This window comes from Phascolarctos cinereus, unplaced genomic scaffold, assembly GCF_003287225.1.
Source record: "Phascolarctos cinereus isolate Bilbo 61053 unplaced genomic scaffold, phaCin_HiC Scaffold_3;HRSCAF=262, whole genome shotgun sequence".
Taxonomy (NCBI): Eukaryota; Metazoa; Chordata; class Mammalia; order Diprotodontia; family Phascolarctidae; genus Phascolarctos; species Phascolarctos cinereus.
The window spans coordinates 96731111-96754415 of record NW_027555736.1 but is presented as its reverse complement, the minus strand read 5'-3'; the positions used below and the strand labels follow the sequence as shown (position 1 = coordinate 96754415).

Genomic DNA, 23305 nt, shown 5'->3' with positions numbered 1-23305 from the left:
ATGCATATACAAAGCAGCAGTTGTGAATAAATTAGCTGTATCAAAAACTTGCTTCACTTTGAGCAATACGCTTTAAAATGCAGATAAGTAACTCATATTTACAAGGCTCTGATGTCAAGTGGATGTGGCATTCCAGCAATACCAAATCACAAGAACTTAAGGCAATCTTGGGACGTTGCACCTATGAATTAAAATGCTATATGAACAAGAAAGTCGTTTCACAGAAATGTAAAGTTAATCACTTTGTTCACATCTGTTTCCTCTTACTTCTCTCTTTGCATGGATTTTAGGCCACCATAGACCTAGACCCATCCCTGAAACATATTGGCTTGATCCTAGGCAAATCCCAGCAGTGGGGAACCTGTGGCTTCAAAGCCATAGATTGTCCTCTAGGTCCTCAAGTGCGGCTTTTTGACTGAATCCAAACTTCACAGAACAAATCCCCTTCATAAAAGGATTTGTTTAGACTCAGTCAAAAGGCTGCACTCAAGGACCTAGAAGGCCCCAAGTGGCCTTGAGGCTGCAGGTTACCCACCCCTTTTCTAGGCAGCTCTCAAAGACTTGCAGAGACAATGCTGACTTGTTTTGATGTTAGGGATTTTCCTCCTCTGGGAGCTCCCTAAATTAATGAAATCACTGGTCCAATCTCTATCTCCATGCTATAAAGCAACTACTTATTTTGTACACATAAATATAGCGGGGAGAAGAAAATGGCAGTGGAGGTATTGGTTCGTAAAACAGCTCAACACACAAATCCACCAACAAATACTTGGTTAGTACATAGCTTTAGAGTAGGAGTGCTTAATTTTTTTGGTGTCATGGACCCCTATGGAAGTCTGATGGAGCCTATGAATGCCTTCTCAGAAAGTTTCTGAGTGCATAAAATAAAGTACATAGGATTACAAAGAAAATCAATTATACTGAAATGAAGTTGTCAAAGTATTTTTTAAAATGTTACAGACCTAAAGTTAAGAATCTCTACTTTAGACACACCCTATTAAAAAAAAAGTTAGGTTCAATATGTGAATTATTTGTGGAACTATTTGGTTATAGCCTTTAAATAATGTTGTGGAGCAAGAGCTGCAAAACAAAAGCTACTTCCAGATGCCATAAAAGGTGATGTTGGTGCACGAAGCTGTCTGCACATAGGATAATAAAAAGGTTGAAGCTGTTCGTATAACAACATGCCTGGATTTCCAAAGAAAAACATTCCAAATGTCCAAAAAGCTTCTTGCCATGGAAAAAAAATGACAATCATAAGAAAAAGTAGTCACTTAAAAATAAAATAAAAATGAATCGCAAATGCCTCCAACATCATCCCATATTCCAAACATAGGCATTTTAAAAGTACTTACCTTATTTAAAGTGTAATTCTTAGCTTAATGGCTTTTAGTGAAAATATAAATAATTATGGCAAAATAACTTTTGATATTTTAAATAATTTTTTGTTCAGTAGTGTCTGACCCCATTTGGGGTTTTTTGGCAAAGTTACTGGAGTGGTTTACCATTTCTTTCTCCAGCTCATTTTTTTTTTGCAGATGAGGAAACTGAGGCAAACACAGTTAAGTGACTTGCCCAGGGTTGCACAGCTAGTAAGTAGCTAAGGCCAGATTTGAACTCAGGAAGATGAGTTTTCCTGACTTCAGACCCACCACTCTATCCACTCTGCTACCTAGCTGCCCTATTAAAAAACTGGGAAAGTCAGTTAAGAATCAGTGCTAACACTATAATTTCTATTAGGAAACCACCCACATTACCTATGAGTGGAATGGGAAATAGTGCTGGATTTGTGAACACAAGTTTGCGTCCAGCCTGTCCACAAATCACTTCCCTAGACTTCAGTTTCCTCAGTTGTAATTCTATAATCCTATATGTCTTTCTTTTAAAAGTGACCTCTATACTACACTAAAACCTAAGAAGATAAGAAAATAAGAGTTTAAGAGAATTTATTTTGGGGAGAATTAAAAGAATAATGTTAAATGTGTTTTCCATGAAAGTATGTATTCAGAAAGATTAGAAATGGACATTGTTAACAGTGATATAAGCTGGTTGTTGAATTTATTGGGTAGAAGAATTCATCTTGGATCAGTACTCTAAGCTTAATGACTCCATTTCCATTATAATACTAATACATTTAAATCATACCAGTTTGGCTGCACAACAGCAAGATACAGAATATAAGCCTTTGAAGAATTAGAAATGAATATCATGCAGACAATAATGGAGATGCACATTGTGGGTATGAGCTGGCTGTAACACATAACCAGAGAGGAACTTCAAAGAACATGGCCAAAAGATATAAGGAATTGTACAACAGGAAGGGAAGATGGGCTGGTCGTGTGGCAAGGGATGACAAATGGACAGTCAAAGTGCTTCACTGGTATCAAGAGAAACCAAGAAAGGCCTCCACTATGTTGGGTGGACTTCCTATGAACATAGGAGGTCAATGGGCAAGACTTGCCCAAGATAGGCAGGCATGGATGGGTTGAAATCTGTATTCTCAGAAAGAATTTCCAAATTTATGATAAATTTCCATTTAAGCATTTAAGTATAAGCAAATCTAAACATTTTACTTGTCTAATATCTTAAAGCAAACAGTTCAATTCAGGAAAACAAATTATGCTTCTTCAAATGGAGCCTCACACTACAACAAATGGAATGAGGATACTTGAGTTTTCGTTTAAAAATCAGGATTCTCTATTTCAATCCCTTTATTTGGCAACACATGTCTCTCCAGTGATTATGTGGTAACCCCTAGTTCACCCTAGGGAGAGGAAAGGAAATCCACACATAAAACTTACATGCCCAAGGGAGATTTAATAAAGGTTATTCTTTATACTCAGTTGGAGATGGGAGCGGTTTACTTTGGGCCTCTAGAGGTCCAGATTGGGGAGTTGTGATGTCACAATTCCCCAAGCTGGGGTGGTGTGACAGCTCAAGTTGGCTTCTCAGCTTTTCTTTTCGAGTAAGAAAAAATGCCTTCTCTGGCGTGTTAGAAATGCTCCTTTCTTTTGGGAGTTTCTAGAACGGCTGGTGGGGCAAAATGTTATTTGCCATCTCTGCTATGTTTTGGGATCTTCAAGTGCAGTAATCGAGGAGGACAAAAGTATGGTACTAGAATGTTTCTTAAGTTAGATAACAATGTAGTCATTTTGGCCCAGATGAACACTTATCTATGAAGCAATTGGGAGGAGAAAGGAAAAACTTTTTTAGATGGTTTCAGAGGTAAAAACAAAAATCAAGGGAGCGGGATGTTGTGGTGCACGCCTGTAATTCCAAGTACCAGGGAAGCTGAAGCAGCTCTTAGACATTTTAAACTGCAAAGAACTACCTAGATCATAAGTTCGCACTTAGTTCAGGGGTCAGGAACCACTAGGCTGCACAGAGAGGGACAAATAAGACGAGGCTGGAAGTGAAGCAGGTCAAAATTCCTACACTTAACAGCAGAGAGATCAGGCCTGTAAGCAGCATTTGAATGTCCAACCTGGGCAACATGGGGAAATCCAGCATTTTTTAAAAATCAGAAATTAACTCTTCCAGGATTCATGCCAATTATCTAGAAATTGTCAGGAAAACGACATTGGGTTGCTCTTTCACAGGAGGAATCAAAGGCCTCTCTGCGGTGTTGATAGTTCATAAAGCAAAAAAGAAAATTACAAACCTTAATCACCAAAGCCAAAAAAAAAAATCATACACCTCTCTGAGTTCATTTTATTTTTTATTTTAAAAATATATATACTATAAAAATTCCATTTTGTAAAAAATGGAATGATTTTATTAGAAGGTGCATTACTACATATAATAATTTGTAATACTTTCAGCTTGGTGTGCATGTTGTTTGTGGCTCCCTTTTGTCATATATGGCCTAACTCCCTCCCAGGATGTCATCTGGAAATGAAGATAAATACATATGCATCTACACAGGCCAGACAGGATCCTAAGGAAGAGTTACAAAAAAAGAGAGAAAGTCCTTGAAAATGATCAATAGTCTGCTCTTGCTGTCTTCTTGCAGGCCACAGAAAATAGATTTTAAGGAAGCTTTACACAGAGCAGAAAAACACTATCACTTTCTCACGGAGCCTTCACTCAGGGTGGCAGCCAGTCAGCATCACAGATGTAAACTGTGAGAAAATAAGGCTCAGATAGAAAAATTACTGGTATTTATGTGGTTTTTAAATAAAGTGCATCTATATTCATGGTAAGTAGATTAGGGAATTTAGGTACTTAGGAGAAAAAAAATCCACATCTGGGGTTAGACAGTTTAATGTCATTTTTCAGTCTTTTAATCAATAGCCAGCTTCATGCTTCCATTCATTAAAATATTTCTCCATCGTATTCCTGGATTTCCAGGAACCAACATTTACTGTAGATATGATTTTCTGTGGCTTTAGCCATTGGACAAAGCGCTTCATTTCCAGGTAACTGCTATGTTCACTGTAAGGAATTCCTGCAATGCAAAAAGGAAAATGGTTGTTGCTTTACTAAAATCACGGTTACCACAAATAAATTTTACATGCAAGAAACTTTAAAATTTCAAAATCTTTTGCCAGACATATAATGATTTATACTTCCTATCATAAATAAAGAAGACTCATTTACTAGCAAAGTAATACTAATCTATTTCTTTGCTAGATAGGTGCACATGATATCCACTTTTATTTAGATTCTCTTAATTAGGCCCTTCTTCCTCAACTTACTATTTTCTTACTGGATAACTCTTTCTTCAGAGCTCTATCTTGAGTCTATAGATTCTAAGTGTCTGGGAGGAACTATGAATGAAGAAGGATGAAAATCCTGAAACTCCTGATTTTTGATAAGTCAAAAGAAGATGAGGAAAAAGAGAGAGGAATAGAAAGCTTCTCTTTACCCTCACTAGCCGGTCAATGATTGTGTGGAGGAGCCATACTAGAGGATATGGGTCTAAAATTAGAAATGGAGTTCTTAGATGCTAACAGGGCCCCTCTCAAATGGGCCCATGGACATACAAAAGAAACACATGCATAAGCTTGACTTTTACTGAAGAATGACTTTTGGGAAGAAAACCTGAGAAATTAAGACTAAAAATAACCCAAATGACAAAGGTCTGATATTTAAAATCAATTTCCACAACAACATACCAAACCTGACACCTTCTGGGTTTTAATCTCAAAAAAAAAAAAAAAGAGCCCAAGTTTCCTGGCTATGTAATTGCCTACTTTTAAGAGTTTTCACAGTTCCCTTAAATATATCACCAGTGACAAAAACCAGGATTGAAGCATATTTCTACTATTAATTCTATGATAGATTCCTTCACATCATCAAGTAATTTTATAAAATTTACCAGGTATCTTTTTAAATATCAAAGATATATTTTATATAGTATATTCAAAGGATAGAAAAAACCTTGGAACACTAGTGGTTTCTTAGTGTATTCTGCAATATTCTAGAATTAGCAATTAATGAATTAATTTTTCCTCCATCTTTTCAACCTCTGGTAAATTGTAAAGTCATCATGGCTATGCAAAATGGAAGTATTTAAATACTTATACCATATATCGAAATATTTCCTTTGGTTTGGGGAACAATATCTGCTAAACAGCCAAACTTCTCAGAATGTGTCCACCCTGTAGGTCGGAAAGCCAAAATGCGATCATATTTCCCATCACACTTGTTCAAATGGTTCTGCAAACCCTGTCAAATAAAAACAATATAATGATCCAATGATATAAGTTGATGAATTATATGAAAATATAAAGATAAAAAAGTTGTACTGCATTAATATCCATAAGAAATGTCCACTTTTACATGTTAAATGTCAGGTAGCAACAACTAAGTAACACTCCTAAAAATGTATTAAAATATTCTTTTCTGTTTATTCAGCTAAATCTAAACACTAAGTCTTAGAATAGACTTGAAATATGGAAGAGGCCTAAAATACATTTAGAGAATAAATTTAGAGTTAGAAAGGTCTTTATTATTCATCTAGTTCAACACCTAGGAACCAGACAATGAAAATGAGGACCAAGGTGTTTACTATGTGCCATGCACTGTGCTGGGAATAAAAAGGGAAAGAATGACTGCCCCTGCTTTCAAAGAGTTCATATTCTAATTGGAGGTGACAACACATATAGAAGAGTACCACTGCAGGAAAGCCTAGTAGTTTTTAGGGGGCATCAGCATGGCTGACAGCAAGGCCCAAGTATCGTTAGGGTAGAACAGTTTTGGGAAAGGGAGAGCCTGATGGGATCTAGTGCATGTCAGGGAAAGAAACCTAAAGACAAAAGTACCATAATAAAAAAAAATAAGGAGAAATTACAACAGAGAAGATATAAAAGAATTATCAAATCTCTTATACATAGTAATAGTAAAATTGTACATTTAAAAGAGATGGAAAACATTCTCTCAATAATATTCAAATCAATAGAAAATAAAATAAGAGATCTTAACTCAGTTTCAGAAAATAAAAATGAACAAGCCAAAAAAGAAAGGTCTCCTGCAAGTGAAATGATATTTAACCTAAGTCTCAAAGGAGGCCAAGGATTCCAAGAGGCGAAGGTGAGGGTGAAAATGGAGGAAGGCCAGCAAAAAAGGCAGAAGGATGGAAGACAGAGGGAGGAAGCAGTAAGGCCAATATACCTGGAACAAAGAGTGTGTAGAAGGGAGTAAAAGTCTAAGAAGATTGGAAAGGTAAGAAGAGACCAGGTTGTGAAGGAAATGCCAGGGAACTTTACATTTGATCTTGGAAGGAATAGGGAGCTACTAGCTAGAGGTTTTATTATATAGATGAGGGTGAGGGGAGAGAGTGGAAGGGGATGGTATGGTCACTTTGGTTGCTGCCTGTAGGCTTTCCCTCACTGGAAGTCTTCAAGCAAAGGCTAAAAGACTACTTGTCCTATGTATGGGAGGAGGGCTCTTCTCCTGTCATGGGCTGGACCAGGAGGCCACTGAAGTCCCTTCTGATTCTAAAATTCTGTGATTCTGATTAAATGGTGTCTTAGCTTGATGGGTATGTGAATGTCAGCATATACATATACACACACACACACACACACACACACAACACACACACACACACACACACACACACACACACCACCCCCAGATATCTTTTTATGCATATGTGTGCATTCTCAGCATTTATTTCAGCATCTGTTTTATAGCATTTCCTACTATAAAACAGCAGTTAAATTCCAGGGTCAACAGACCACTTCACAAAGGCCAAATATCACCTGAGCCACTTAGCCAACCTATTACTGCTAAAAATTTCACCAGAAAAACTCGCTCACAGGCCATGTGTCTCTATATTACCCCCTGGGTAGTCTCATTTTTAAATGTTCAAAGTCTGAATTATTTCATGAATTACAGTAACTCAACACCAGCAGTAGAATACTAGTATTAAAAAGACAGGCCTTTGTTTCACTGAAAAGTTTGGAGTCATGGAGAAGTTTCACAATTTCCCAAAGACAACCTAGCCTGCTCTCTTTCTTTTGCTTAATTTGCTTAATTCTGGGTTTACCTCAGGTCACCTGGTCACTGTGTCTGTCCATCTCTCTCTCTCTCTCTCTCTCTCTCTCTCTCTCTCTCTCTCTCTCTCTCTCTCTTTCTCTCTCTCACACACACACACACACACACACACACAGATGGGCAAGCTCTAAAGGTTGTCTAACCACATGACCTACTCTAGATGACAGGCATTCTTCAACCACTTGTTTGTTTTTTGCTAGATGAATGGTTAGGTGAAACTTGTGAATGATTACAGGACTCATCCAGGAAGCTTAGTGATGTTCTAGGGCTTGAGGTAAAAAACAGAATGTCTAAAAATATATGGAAGACCTCATCATCTGTAAGAAGCCAGTTTATACGTGGAAAATGATTAGGGTCTTCTCTCCAACAAGGGCAAGAATACTGCTATTTAGCATGTATCTGTTTTATGCCTTATATTAATGATCAGATGATTGAAAAAGGTTATCTTCATTGTTAAATCTTTCAAGGAATCCTACATACTTCTGATGTATGTATGCAAGACACTTTATTGAAAAAGAATTCTTACACTAGTGTTTTGTTCTAACAAATCAAATGCTTTTTAAAAATAGTCAACAAACAATAAGCACAGTACAATCTTGTATTACCTCATTTTTCAACTTATTATGTAATGGTAAAGATGGTCCAGGGCAGCTAAGTGGTGTAGTGGATAATGTGCCAGGCCTGGAGTCAGGAAGACTCATCTTCCTGAATTCAAATATAGCTTCAGATACTTACTATCTGTGTGACCCTGGCCTAGTTACTTAACCCTGTTTGCCTCAGTTTCCTCATCTGTAAAATGAGCTGGAGAAGGAAATGGCAAACCACTCCAGTATCTTTGCCAAGAAAACTCCAAATGGGGTAAGGAACAGTTGGACACAACTGAAAATTGACTTAACAACAAAAAATATATGGTCTATTGTACCTACCTGTTCTTTACTTATATTCCCTCATTAAACCCTTGATGCATGTACAGATTATTCTCATAACATTTTAAATAGCTGGGGAAGTTGACATATAGGTCAGTAGTTGATATTCTCTTAGGTTGCTGTTTTTTCCTACTAAAGTCTCTGATAGAGAAGGTTTTGGCAAATGCCAGTAGGAATATTTTCTCAGTTTCCAAAGAACTGCATAAAAATACAAGTTAATGTTTTACTACATTCATTTAGCACTAGGTTTGTAGTCAAGAGGTAGTGGTAAACTACAGAATATATATTTGAATTTTAAGAGGTTTGATAACATGTAGGTAGATAACATGCATAGATGTTATTTGCACTGTTTAAAAGATAGGCTTATCCTCTGGATACACGTCTGCCTTTTTAAAATGCCACCATTTTTCATGCAATGGAACAAATTGAGTAAAATATGGCATTAATCATCAACTAAGTCATAACCTCACAGGGTATACCTTTTCTGTTCTTGTTTTGTAGAGATATCATAAAATGACTAAACTGGAAGTGATTTAAGAGGTCATTAAATCCAATCCATACCTGAACAAGAGATTCTCCCCTCCACCCTACAACATGCCTGACAAATGGCCATGCAGCTTTTTCTTGAAGAACTTAGGTGACAGGAAACTCATTATTTCCTAGAGCAGCTCACTCCCCTTTGGGTAGATCCATCTATTAAGTAATCAAGCCTAAATTTGCCTTTTTTAAAGCTTCCAACTCAGTGTTTATAATTCTACCCTTTAGGCCAAGCAGAACAGCTCAAATCTATCCTCCACACAAAAGCCCTTCAAATATTGGAAGACAGCTCTCATATCACCTCTAACTCTTACATTTTCTAGGCCAAACATCCTCAATGTCAAATGGCTGAAAATGTCACCCATATCTAATTACTTTGATGGAAGGAGTACAGGAAAGCAGACTACTGGAGAGAAAATGCTAAAAAACAGATGACAAAGTAATAATTTGGACTAATTTTGTCTATGTTATAGTTTTTTCCTGACTTTGTCAAATTTAAATGTATCTATCTCATTCTGCTAATCATTGATGACAGGAAGACGCAAGCTGCCATAAGCATTTATTGAAATGAAATCTCTATACAGGAAAAACATTCTTAAAGTTTATTGTTCAAAGTTTTATTTTTGCAAAAGTTTAGATTCATGATTATAAGTTCTATAAAAGAGACTACCAGAAGGCAGTATGTAAAAGTTACATGTTGTTAGGGGTTTGTTAAGGGGAGCGACTGTACATAAATTTCAATTATAGATAGCTAATAGCTACCAAAATACCAGAACTATTTCTTCTTTAAAAGTGAAAAATTAATTCTTTTTGTTTGGAAAAAACAAGTAACAGGGTTTTCGTGCTTTCTCTGGCATCACAATATTACATTACTGTATCTTTTTCTTCCTTGTACTATCCTATAGAAAAAAAGAGCAGGACCACTAAGGATAGAGAACTAGAGAAAAGATACACTCTTATTTTCCCACGCCAATGTTTTACCTGCTAGTTGAGGAAAATCACCAAGAGGGATATTTTTGGACATCAACTTGCCAAAACTGATACATAACCAGCCTGAAGATATGACTCTAAGAGAGGCTAATGATAAATCAGAAAGGGACATTATAACCAAGGTCCAGGGAGATCAGAATTAGATTCAGTTGGGATTGATAATAACTAAGGTTAATAAAATGTGATACTTTTTTTTTAAAGCTTGCTTTATAGGAATTATATATACTCTATCATTTAATCTATTCTATTAGTGTTTAGGTTCAGCTGTTTTACCTAACATTATTTTTTATTTTATAGGGATAAAAAATGACATGTGACATCTTGGTGTGAGATTCCGGACAAGTCCTTTAATCTCTCAGTGCTCCCAAAGGGACATTCTAATATATATGGGTTGCCCTACAGTTGCAGACCTGCACTGGTAGAGAATTTCCTCAGTGGAAGATCTCCATACTACCGAAAATATAGGTCCAGAGTTTTTTTTTTTTTAAAGTAGCAAGTTCAAACTTGATATAGATCTCAAATAGAATACGGTGCAGTCTGGATCACAGATGTTATGAATGAACTGGATCAATGCATCTTAAAATTCTTGAGTTCTTAAAAAAATAAAAAACTCACAAGGAAAATAAACAGCTTAGGAAAGCGCTGGAAAATCAGCAAAATAGTGTACCATTTTTAAAAACGGAGGAAACTCAAGAAATTCAATAATACAATAAGGAAAGGAACAAAATAAAAAAGACAAAATTGGAAGAGTATGACAGAATCAAAGTTTTAGAGGTAGGAGTTTAGAGATCATATAGTCCAACCCTTCCCATTTTGCAGATGAGTAAATTACAACCTAGTGACTTGCTTAAGGGCACAAAGGTATCAAAGTGGGAGAGCCAGAATTTGAACTCAGATCCTTTGATTACAAATCCAGCACTCTTCACACTGCATCAATATTTAAGGATGGGGTGGATTCTAAAGATTAAGGACTAAATGGTCTGTAAGGTCCTTCCAATTCAAGATCTATGACTATGAGTCATTTAGATGATTTAGTATATAAGTGTTGGACTTGAATCTTGAAGACCTGAGTTCAAATTTGGCCTCAGATACTTATTAGCTATGTGACCATGGACAAATCGCTTAGCCTGTTTACCTCAGTTTCCTTAACCATAAAATGTAGGTAATAAAAGCATCTCTCTCTCAGGGTTGTTGCAAGGATCGAATGAGATAATGTTTGTAAAGCACTTAGCACAGTGCCTGGTACATAGTAGGTACTATATAAATGACAGCGATTATTATTACTCTCAAAAACAAATGGTCTGGAAAATGGTATAGAGAGATAATTCAAAAATTATTGAGCTCCCAGAAAAGCATGATGGAACAAAAAACCTGGAAATCAAAACTCAAAAGTTTTCAAAGAAAACTGTCCGTAATTATTTAAACCAGAGAACAAAATGAAAATAAAGAAACCCAAAAGTGTGGTCACCAAATGAAAAGTTTCCACAATGAAAAAATACCGCAAAGGCTCTGTCCTGGGTCCTCTTCTCTTTTCCTTTTATAATACTTTGCTTAGTGATCTCATCAATTTCCATGGACTCAATCATCATCTCTATGACGATGACTACCAGACCAATTTATCCAGCTTTAACCTCTCTCCCGACCTCTAGTCCCATGTTTCCATCTACCTACTGGATATCTCAAAACGAGTGTCTTATAGCCATCCTAAACTCACCATGGCAAAAATGGAACTCATTCCCCCTGCCCCAAACCCTTCCCTTTTCTTAATTTCCTTATTAATGCTGAGGGGATCACTTCATCCTCCAACACCCAATTTCTTATTCCCGTCCCGCTCATCCTTTCCACCTCAAAGTTCCAACCAAATATCATCCTCTCTTTACATTCTGCCCCCTGGAATGCCTGTTCCACAGGCAACAAACTTCCCTTTATCCTAAATCTTTTCCTCTCCCATTCCTTCCATCTCCTATCTCTATTGAAACCTGGATTTCAGTTAGTAACAGGTTCTCAGGTTGAACCTTCATCCTTTCTCTTCAGTCCACTGGTCAATACCAGGTAGTTGGAATACATTTTGCTCCTCAACACTTTCAGGTTCTCCCCCTACCTCCATCAATCAATCTCTTCCTTTGAAGTTCATGCAATCCACATCTATCACTCAATTGAAATCCTGGTAGCTGCTGTCTTTCCTTCCTCAGTAAAGTTCAATCCCTGGCTCATAATTTTTCTTCTCCTCAACATCTGCCCTCATACAAGGGGAAGTCAACATACATACTGTCTCCCTCAAACATCTTAACAATTCAGCTCCTCAAACCACTTACTTCCTATGTACTACTCTACCCTACCTCAGCCACACACAAAGATAGTCACACCTTTGATCTTGCCATCACTCACAAATGTACCACCTCCATGTTCAAGAATCTTGAAACCCCCTTATCTGACCATAATTTTTTGGTTTTCCACCCCTCCCTCTGCCTTCCCTTACCAAACCCTACCTTTTTTAATACTATGACCTCCTATCACTTGACCCTTCAGTTCTCTCTCTGGCCATCATCCCTGCACTGGTCATCTACTCCTACTTTAACTATCCTTATTCCTTGATGAATCAGTTCAGCTCTATGCTGTCCTGTTCTCTTGAATCTCTAACCCCTTTATCATAATGCTAGCTATGCTCTGCCAAGACTCAATCTTCCATTACTCCTACAAGCTGCCACCTTGGCTTTTACATGAGTGCTACTAAACAATGGTGGAAAAAACTACACCCTTTTGACTAGGTCTACTACAAATTTATGTTGAACAAAAAACTGGGCCTTTACTGCTGCTATGCAATCCTTCTATACCTCCCTTATGAACTCATTATCCCACTCTGCAAAGCAGCTCTTCTAAACCTTTTCATCCCTCCCCAAACCTCCCATAGCTCCCCCTTCATCCACTCTCTCAGCTGGAAAGACTTACATGAACCGACGCTAAGTGAAGTAAACACAACATCGTACACAGTAACAGCCACATTGTGTGATGACCAACTTGACAGACTTAGCTCTTCTCAGCAATGCAGTGAACTAAGACAATTCCAAAAGACTCACGATGGAAAATGCTCTCCACATCCAGAGAAAGAACTATGCAGACTGAATGCAGATCGAAGCAGACTATTTTCTGTCTTTTTTTTTCTTTCTTGTGGGTTTTTCCTTTGGTTCTGATTCTTCTTTACAACATGACTAACGTGGAAATATGTTTAATATGATCGTACATATATAGCTTATATGAGATTACATGTCGTCTTGGTGAAGATATGGAGGGAGGAGAAAGGAGGAAAATGTAGGACTCATAATCTTATAAATCATATTTTACAGAAAATATTGAAGCCATTTGCCATCACATCCCTCGTTTCATATCATTCAGATGTCTTTGGTTACTACCTCCTCTCTCACTGCTCTCACATGAAGACACCCTACTTCTTAAACAAGGCAAAACCTTCTACCTACACAAGCAATCCTGTTCTGTTCCATCTCCTCCAACAGATTACTCCCTTTCATCCCTACTTGCTCACTTGTCCTCAATCTCTCCCTGTCTATTGGCTCCTTCCCTATTGCCTTCAAACATGCTCACATTTCCCCCAACCTTAAAGAAACCCTCTCTTGATCCTTCTATCCCTATCATCTTCTGCCTTTTGTGGCTAAACTGCTTAGGAAGACCATCTGCAATAGGAATCTTTACTTCCTCTCTTCTCTCTCTTCTCAATGCCCTATAATCCAGCTTCTGACTTCATCAGAGGTCACTGAAACTACTCTCTCAAAGGTTATCAATGATCTCTTAATTGCCAAATCCAATTTGGCCTTTTCTCAATCCTCACTCTTGACCTCACTTGCAGCCTCTAACACTGTTGATCACCTTCTTTCCCCTTGATATTCTCTTCTATGTTTTTAAGACACAACTCTCATCTGGTTTTTCATTCCCTGTGACTCATTTTTGTTGGATATTCGTCCAGGTCACATCCTCTAACTGCAGGTATTCCTCAGAGTTCTGTCCTGGGTCTTCTACTCTCTTCCCATTATTCTACTTCATTTGGTGATTTTATCAGCTCCTATGGATTTAATTACCATCTCTATGGTAATTCTCAAATCTACCTATCCTGCCCTACTCTCTCTGATGACCTCCAATCTCACATCTCCAACTGCTTTTCAGAAATCTTTAAATGAATGTCAAGTAGACATTTTAAATCCATCTAAAACTCATTATCTTTCCCCTTGGCAAACTTCCTTATTATTGTCAGGGGTATCACCATCCTCCTACTCTCCTAGCCTCAAAATCTAAGTATCATCCTCAACTCCCCACTATCTCTTACCATCCCCACCCCCATATTCAATCTGTTGCCAAGGCCTGTCAATTTTACCTTGATAACATCTTAAACATACCGTTGTTCTCTCATCTGATGCTGCCACTACCCTAGTGCAGGCCCTTATGAACTCATGCTTAGAGTATCACAATAGCCTTCCGGCTGGGCTGCCTGCCTCAAATATCTCTCCACTCAAATTCGTCCTTCATTCAGCTGCCAAAATGATTTTCCTCAAGTACAGGTCCAACCAATCAACTTTCCCTTCTATTCCCAAAATTAATAAACTCAAATGGCTCCCTAACACCTCTAGGCTGAAACACAACTCTCTGTTTGATATTCAAAGTCTCTCAAACCCACTCCCAGTCTTCTTACACCTTACTAACTCACACATTCTCTTCAATCCAGTGACACTGTCCTCTTTGCTGTTCCTCTTTGAAGACCCTCATCAATTTTCTCTGGCTGTCTGCAGCTTGGAATGCTCTACTTCTTCTGCTCCAACTACTGATCTCTCTGGCTTCCTTTATGATCCAGCTAAAATCCCATCTTTTACAAGAATCCTTTCCCAACCTTCCCTCTTAATTTGGGTGCCTTCCCTTTTTCAATTTCTTATTTTTCCTCTCAGTAGCTTAATTGTACATATTTGTTTACTTGTTGTCTCCCCTATTAGATTGTGACCTCCTTGAGAGCAAGCGACTGTCTTTTGCCTCTTCTTGTATCTCCAGCACCTAGCAAGGTGCCTGGCACATAGGGGGTGCTTAATTAAACTATATTCACTGTAATGAATATAAGAGAAGTTAAGTCTCAGTGTTCATAAACTCCAGTGGGTGCCAGTTACCTCCAGGTTCACATATGCAATCATCTGGCTTTTAATACCCTTCACATCTTTGCAGACATCTGACAATTTTCTCTACTCCACATGCTCTATGATCCAAAGACACTGGCTTCCTTGCTGTTCCTCATCCAAGACACTCCATTTCCCAGATTGGTGCATTTCACTGGCTGCCTCTCATGCCTGGAATTCTCTCCTTTTCTCTACACCTCTTGGTTTCTTCAAGTCTGAGGTAAAACCCCACATTCCCAAGAAACCTTTCTTGATGCCTTACTTCTGAGATTATCTCCAATTTATTCTGCATCTATCTTGTTGTTTACATGCTGTATCCACAATTAGAATGCAAACTTCTTGAGGACTGGGACTGTTTTTGCCTCTCTTTGTAGACTCAATGCTTAGCATAGTTCCTGGTTCATAGTAAGTGCTTAATAGATGCTGAATGATCAAGGCCAGGAAGAAACATATTACTTACAAGATAACCCTCAAGAGAATCACATAGGACTACATGTTTAACAGTAGAAAGGAAATAAAGGATTAGATAATGTACTAAGAGATAAAGGGAAAACAATCTACATACAAAAAAAACCCTCATCTTGTAAAGCAGAGCATAACCCTACAGGAAAAATAAAAAAATGAAAATGAATGACTTCCACTTCTAAACATTCCCACTGAAAAAATCAGGGCAAAGAAGAGTCTTCCAAAGATAAATACAGCAGAAAAAGAAAGAGTAAGATAATTAAAGTTAAATAAATCCAAAGTGTTAACATAGGAATCAAGTCCAGTGGAAGTTCTATAGTAGTTCTTCTATAACTACAGAAGCCTACATATTTTTTTTTTTTGGCTAGGCCATGGGGTTAAGTGACTCGCCCAGGTTCACACATCTAGTAAGTATTAGGTGTCTGAGGCTGAATTTGAACTCAGATCCTCCTGAATCTAGGGCTGGTGCTCTATCCACTGCACCACCTAGTTGCCCCTGAAGCCTATACTTCTTTAAAAATCCCTAAACATCTAAGAATGAATGAAAGAAGAAAGATGAATGCAGGGCCTGGGTATTTAGAAAAAAAATTAAAGAAAAAAGATGTATTCTAAGGCAGTGATATTAAACTCAAATAGAAACATCCTTGTGGGCTACACATCAACTTAGAAAATCACAAACATTAACTGTGTTGTATTTTTTTGTTGTTGTTAAACACTTCCCAATTACATTTTAAACTGGTTCTCCCATACCTGGGAGTTTTCTGGTTAACACCTCTGCACTAAGAAATGAAGAGCAAGGAGAAGGGAACAAATTATTATTTCTCATTAGTATACTACAGAAGATAGTATCCAAAGATACAGGTAGGAAGAGTTGGAATCTCATGATTATGCTCTTCTCTGATTCAGGCAATGGAAAATTGAAGAGGAAAAAAAAAAGAGGATAGTGGTAGAAATATAAAAGTAAGCCAGGGTTTTAGCTGACACAGGGAAAAGCATGACATGGATTTAAGAAGAAAAAAAAGAGAATAACAACAAATTACAACTACACAGTACTAATTACAAAAGAAAAAAAGGAGAGAAAAAAAAAGCCAGACCAATTAATTTAGACTGCGAGAAGATGGAGAAAGAAGAGGCCAGGGATCGAATTGTTCCAAGTAATATAAATTAGCAGTGATTTAATTCTCTTTCTCAGAAACCCCTATTCCTTTTTCTTTATATGAAAAAGGGGGTTGCAGGCACAGAGAAAAAAAAATATTACAATAGGATTTGACCAAGGAAAAAAATAAACTTAATAATCTTAACTGTGAATGGGGACAGAATGAACTCACCCTTAAACGCAAGAAGAGGGACAGAATGAATCAGAGAGCAAAATCCAACTATTTATTTACAGGAAATATACTTAAAATATAAAGATTCATTTGGAATTAAAGGAGCTGGAGTAGAATATGTTATGCCTTAGCTGAATCCCTCAAAGCAAGGAATACAACTGTATTTCCAGACAAAGCACAGAGTTTGGACTTGTGACTTCTCTGGTATAGGGAACTCCTGGTTTGGGAAAGAAATAATACCATCATTGCAACTTATTCTTTTAGAGAGTTGCCTAGAGAAAAGAGTGCTTGTGGTCACTTATAGACCCAAAAACAGGCCAGGAAAGGAGTAAACACCTCGCCCTTGATCATACCACCTTGGATGAACTGAAAATTTACAGGTCCCTAGAAGTATCTCTGAAAACAGCTGCACAAAACCCCTGAAGCTTGAAACAGTATATATTCTCTATATCGGAAGCACCTTAACAAAGAGTTTATAACTCAAGTAATTGGCTGGGAACATAAGCAAACCTTGCAAAAAAAAGTCAGACCATAGAATCTTTCTTTGGTGACAAAGAAGATCAAAACATACAACCAGAAGAAGACAAGAAAGTCAAAGCTCCTACAGCCAAAGCCTCCAAGAAAAATATGAATCCATCCCAGGCCTTGGAAGAGCTCAAAAAGGATTCTGAGAACCAAGTAAAAGAAGTAGAGGAAAAACTAGGAAAAGAAATGAGAGTGATGCAAGAAAAACAAGTCAACAGTTTGCTAAAGGAGACCCAAAAAAATACTGAAGAAAAGAACACCTTAAAAAATAGCCTAACCCAAATGGTAAAAGAGGTCCAAAAAGCCAATGAGGAGAAGAATGCCTTAAAAAGCAAAATTGGCCAAATGGAAAAGGAAGTTCAAAAGCTCACTGAAGAAAATACTTCCTTAAAAATTAGAATGGAGCAATTGGAAGCTAGTGACTTTATGAGAAATCAAGACACTGTAAAACAAAACCAAAAGAATGAAAAATTAGAAAACAATGTGAAATATCTCATTGGAAAAACAACTTACCTGAAAATTAGATCCAGGAGAGATAATTTAAAAAATTATTGGACTATCTGAAAGCCATGATCAAAAAAACAGCCTAAACATCATCTTTCAAGAAATTATCAAGGAAAACTGCCCTGATATTCTAGAACCAGAAGGCAAAATAGAAATGGAAAGAATCTACCACTTGAAAGAGATCCCCAAAGGAAAACTCCTAGGAATATTGTAGCCAAATTCCAGAGTTCCCAGATCAAGGAGAAAATATTGCAAGCTGCCAGAAAGGAAACAATTCAAGTACTGTAGAAACACAATCAGGATAACACAAGACTTAGCAGTTTCTACATGAAGGGACTGGAGGGCTTGGACTATAATATTCTGGAGGTCAAAGAAGATAGGATTACAGCCAAGAATCACCTACCCAGCAAAACTGAGTATAAAAAATGGGGGGAAAATGGACATTCAGTGAAACAAATGACTTTAAAGCATTCTTGATGAAAAGACTAGAGCTGAATAGAAAATGTGACTTTCAAATACAAGACTCAAGAGAAGCAGAAAGAGGTAAACAGGAAAGAGAAATCATAAGGGACTTATTAAGTTTGAACTGTTTACATTCCTACATCAAAAGATGATATTTGTAACTCATGAGACCTTTGTCAGTATTAGGGTAGTTGGAGGGAAAAAAAACTATATGTATAGATAGATTGATAGAGGGCACAGGGTGAGTTGAAGATGAAGGGGTGATATCTGGAGAATAAAATTAAGGGGTGAGAGAAGATTATACTGGGAGAAGTAGAAAGGAAGAGGTAGAATGGGGTAAATTATCTCATATAAAACAGACAAGAAAAGGCTTTTACAGTGGAGAGGAAGTGGGGGAAGATGAGAGGGAATGAGTGAGTCTTATTTTCATTGGATTTGACTTAAGGAGGGAATACCATACACACTCAATTGGGTATGGAAATCTACCTTACACTACAAGAAAATGGGGGAAAGAGGATAAGAGAGTGGGGGGGAATGATAGAGGGGAGGGTAGATAGGGAGAAGGGGTAATTAGAAGCAAACACTTCTGAGGAGGGACAGGGTCAAAAGAGAGAACAGAATGGGGCGGGATAGGATGAAGGGAAATATAGTCAGTTTTTCACATCATAACTACTATGGAAGTGTTTTGCATGACTACACATGTATAACCTATATTGAGTTGCTTGCCTTCTCAATAAGGGTGGGTGGGGAGAGAGGAAGAAGGGAGAAAATTTGGAACCCAAAATTTTAAAAACAAATGTTAAAAATTGTTTTCACATGCAATTAAGAAATAAGATATACAGGCAATGGGGTATAGAAATCTATCCTGCCCTACAGGAAAACAGAAAGAGAAGGGTCTAAGAGAAGTGGGGGGAGATAGAAGGGAAGGCAGATTAGGGGAAAGGGTATTCAGAATGCACACCATCTTGGAGTGAGGGAGGGACAAGATGGGGAGAAAATTTGGAGCTCAAAATCTTGTGGAAGGGTATGTTGAAAACTAAAAATAGATCAATTAATAAATAAAATTTTTTAAAAAGTCAGTTGCCTAGAACACAGGCTCTTAACCTTTCTGTGTGTGTCATGGATGCCTCTGGCAGTCTGATGAAGACTCTGGACCACTTCTCAGAATAATATTATTAAATATATTAAATTACAAAGGAAACCAATTATATTAAAATAAAGATGTAATTTTCCCCCAGCCATGTTCATGGACCTACTGGTTTGCAGACCACAGGTTAAGAACTTCAGGCTTAAACTACTGAGAAATTAAGGGACTTGCCCATGATAATACAACCACTATGTGTCATAGGCAGGATCTGAACCCACTTCTTCCTGGCTTTCAAGTTGGATCTCTATCTCTTATACCACACTGGTTCTCAGACAGGGCAAAACTAAAAACAGACATGATTAAATGAGATATACTCACATACACATGTTTACATGCACCAAATAGAATAAGCAATTAAATATTTAAGGAAAAGCTAACCAAACAACAGGAAAATGTAGGCAATAAAGCAATAAAAGATTGCTTTATTGGTGATTTCAATATGATTCTTTCAGACTTAGCTATATCTAACAAATATATATAAGAAAAAAGTTAAGGAACTGAAGAGAATGTTAGAAAAATTAGACATCTTAGACCTTCTGTGATTGCTGAATAGAACTCATAAAGAATATGACTATTTTTTAGCAATGCATGGCACCTTTACAGAAACTGACCATGTATTATGCCACAGAGAATGCATAGATAAATGCAGAAAGCCATACATAAAAATATCTTTTACAGACAACACTCAATAAAAACTGGTCAATATATGAAATATGAAGAAAAGTTTCAAACTTAAATGGAGACTAAATAATATACTAATAATATTGCACATGTCAAAGAATAAATCAGATACTATAAAAAATTATACCAAATTAAACAAAATAATAACAATCAGATAACATACCAAAATCTGTGAAATAAAACTAAAGCAATCTCTAAAGGGAATTTTTTTCTCACTAAACATATTAATAGATAAAAACAAGAAAAAATAAATTGAGCATTCAAATATCAAATCAGTAAAGATGATAAAAGATGGAAATAGTTAATGTTGAAGTAACTATGGGGGAAAAAAACCACATTAATACTTGGTTAGTGGACATGTAAAGTGATCCAACCATTTTGGATAACAATTTACATCTATGCTAGAAAAGTGACTAAAAATGTTCAGATCAAATTTTGCCCCAGCTATACCTAGACATAAATCTCCAAAGATAAAGGGAGAAAGTCACATACATAAGAAAAATATTTTAAAAAGTAACTTTTGTGGAAGGAAAATGCTGGAAACAAAAATAAATCCCCATAGATTGAGGAATGCCTGAATAAATTATGGTAAATTAATGTAATGAAAATACTGTGCCTTAAGAAATAATGAATATTACTTAAAATAAAAATTAAAAAAAAAAGAAATGATGAATATGAACTATCCAGAGATACCTGTAAAAGTTTTTATGAACTGACTGAATAAAGCAAACAAAACCAAGAGAGCAATCTGTATAATAACCACAATAATTTAAAGTAAAGCAATATTTTAAAAAAATATCAGATCTCAAGTCAATACAGTGACCAACTTTGATCCCAGATATTTAATTATGATACGTATCACCTTTTTCTTAGTAGAGAGGCAATGGAGTACAAATGCAGAAGAAAGCATGCATTTTCAGACATGGTCAATGTGTCAGTATATTTTGCTTAGCTTAAGTTCTTTGTTATAAGCAATAGCTCTACTGTGCAGAGGATATCATGGGAAAATAACAGTAGGGGCAGCTAGGTGGCACAGTGGATAAAGCACTGGCCCTGAGGTCAGGAGGACCTGAGTTCAAATCCAGCCTCAGACCAAACACTTCACACTTACTAGCTGTGTGACCCTGGGCATGTCACTTAACCTCAATTGCCTTAACAAAAAAAATAATAATAATAACAGTAATATTTTTAAAAGAAGTTCTCAGACATTTAAAAAATATGATGGTAAGGCAGCCTGAAGTTAATATTCCTGTGTCTTTATTAGCCTATCATGGAAGCCAAATTGGAATGAGACCTATAAGAAACAAGGATTTCAAAGTTTGACCAACAGAATAAACACTGTAGTTCTCAAAACCAACAGTCCATTCCTACAGTTAGATTAAGTAGAAAAAGGGTTATATCTTTTCATAGGCAACTTTGATTAGTGAGCCCAAGATTTCAAAAAAATATGTTTACAAAGTTGGTTTAAACATCATTGGTAAAGATTGAGATTTGTATATGCATTGAAATTTTTATGTATTGTAGACTAATGAAACAGCTATAAAAGTGCCACCATCCACAATAATGGAGAGTTGAGTAACTAGGCAAAATGAATTGTTTTCCTCCTCCAAAGACACACCAAAAATACTTACTCCCTTTTAACATTAAAATGACAGTACTATAAATGAAGTAGCACATATCACAATAATAAGTATTAATATGGTATTTACTATAACCAGCATATTAAACCACTTCCTAAAATTCCTTAAACAAGCCTGCTTTTGAAGATCTATTAAACAAGCCTGCTTTTGAAGATCTATTACTTTGGCCTAGGATAACTAGAAGGTCATATTACATTTTATCGTTAAAATATATAAGAATTTCATTTGCTCTATGATCTCACATGTTAAAACACTAGATATGAATAAAATTTGGCAAGTGAAAAGCTCTTAAGATACATTAGTACATAACAGGTATATATTTGAAAAATTACCTTAAAATTAATTTGCATCATGGGAAGAAGGTGTACTAATGCACTGCTCCAGTCTGTAGTAATGAGGGAGTTAAGTTCTTGAAGCTCCAAGCACTGTAGTGTTTTGTACTTTTCCTGGGACATGCTAACTTTGGAACCTAAAACATCAGCAATTGCTATAAGAAAAAGAAAAGATGAGAAACAAGGAAATTTTAAAAAATGATTAAAATAATTAACTTGAAGTTAAAACTAAATTTTAAAAAAATTCAGTAATACATAATTTTTATAATACCACTTCAGGAAAAAACTAACTTTTTGTTAGGTAAACTCTATGAAATAAATTGTTGGAAAGGCAAAAAAAGACTATTTGTTAAAGGGGTGGAGAATACTAAAGAACGCAGAAAATACAGAATCTAAGCATTAGAAGGAACCTCAGAGACCACTAATTTCAATTTATACCTGAATAAGAAGCCCTTCTTGAATATATATATATGCAAGTAGTCATCCAGACTTCACCTGAAGACCTCCAATGAGGGGGGAAATCCACCACCTCTAAGATGGTCTGTTTTACTTTTAAATAGCTTTAATTCCTAGGGAAATTTTTCCTTACATCAAGTCTAAATCTGTCTTCTGTTATACTAAATGACCTTGACTTTGAAAAGGTCACCTAAATATTTTACACTGTAATTTTCTTAACTAAAAAACAATTTTACCTATGGGCATTTTAGAAGGACTAACACACAAAGGAATGCATTTCATAAGATACTCAAGTAGTACAACAATTAATTATCAAAGATTCTATTGACTCCAAAAATTATTAAGGAAGCAAAAAAAGTTATAACTTCATTAAGTAAAATACTTAGTTTTAATTGGTCTGGTATAAAGGAAAATAGTTAAATCACAATCATCTTAAGAAATATGAAGATATTTCACCTTAGATTAATCATTTTTCAGGAAATTAAACGATAATGGAGTATGAGTGTTCTCAAAGCAACCTCTAAATATCAAGAATGCCAAAAACATGCATCTCAAAATACATCCACTTACGCTAAATATTTTAAAGTTCAAAAATCTTTCTTACAAATTTCACCTCCAGCTCAAAAAGTAAAAATGCAACT

General features: G+C 36.4%; 1 protein-coding gene across 1 annotated transcript; it reads right to left on the bottom strand.

The window, feature by feature from the left end:
• Positions 1-3701: 3701 nt before the first annotated feature.
• On the bottom strand, positions 3702-22910 carry LOC144456393 (DNA cross-link repair 1A protein-like). Its single transcript, XM_078151614.1, has 4 exons — positions 22901-22910; positions 22209-22363; positions 5529-5670; positions 3702-4447 (listed from the first exon to the last, which is right to left on the bottom strand). Exons 1-4 carry the CDS (start codon positions 22908-22910, stop codon positions 4287-4289), a joined length of 468 nt encoding a protein of 155 aa, XP_078007740.1. The 3' UTR covers positions 3702-4286.
• Positions 22911-23305: the final 395 nt, after the last annotated feature.

What these genes read in the sequence shown, in the direction of transcription:
- LOC144456393 (XM_078151614.1), bottom strand. An exon ending in TGATGCAAATTAATTTTAAG is followed by an intron (nt 5,671 to 22,208) that starts GTAATTTTTCAA and finishes TTTATTTGACAG; the next exon opens with GGTTTGCAGAACCATTTGAA. An exon ending in AGGAAATATTTCGATATATG is followed by an intron (nt 4,448 to 5,528) that starts GTATAAGTATTT and finishes TTTGCATTGCAG; the next exon opens with GAATTCCTTACAGTGAACAT.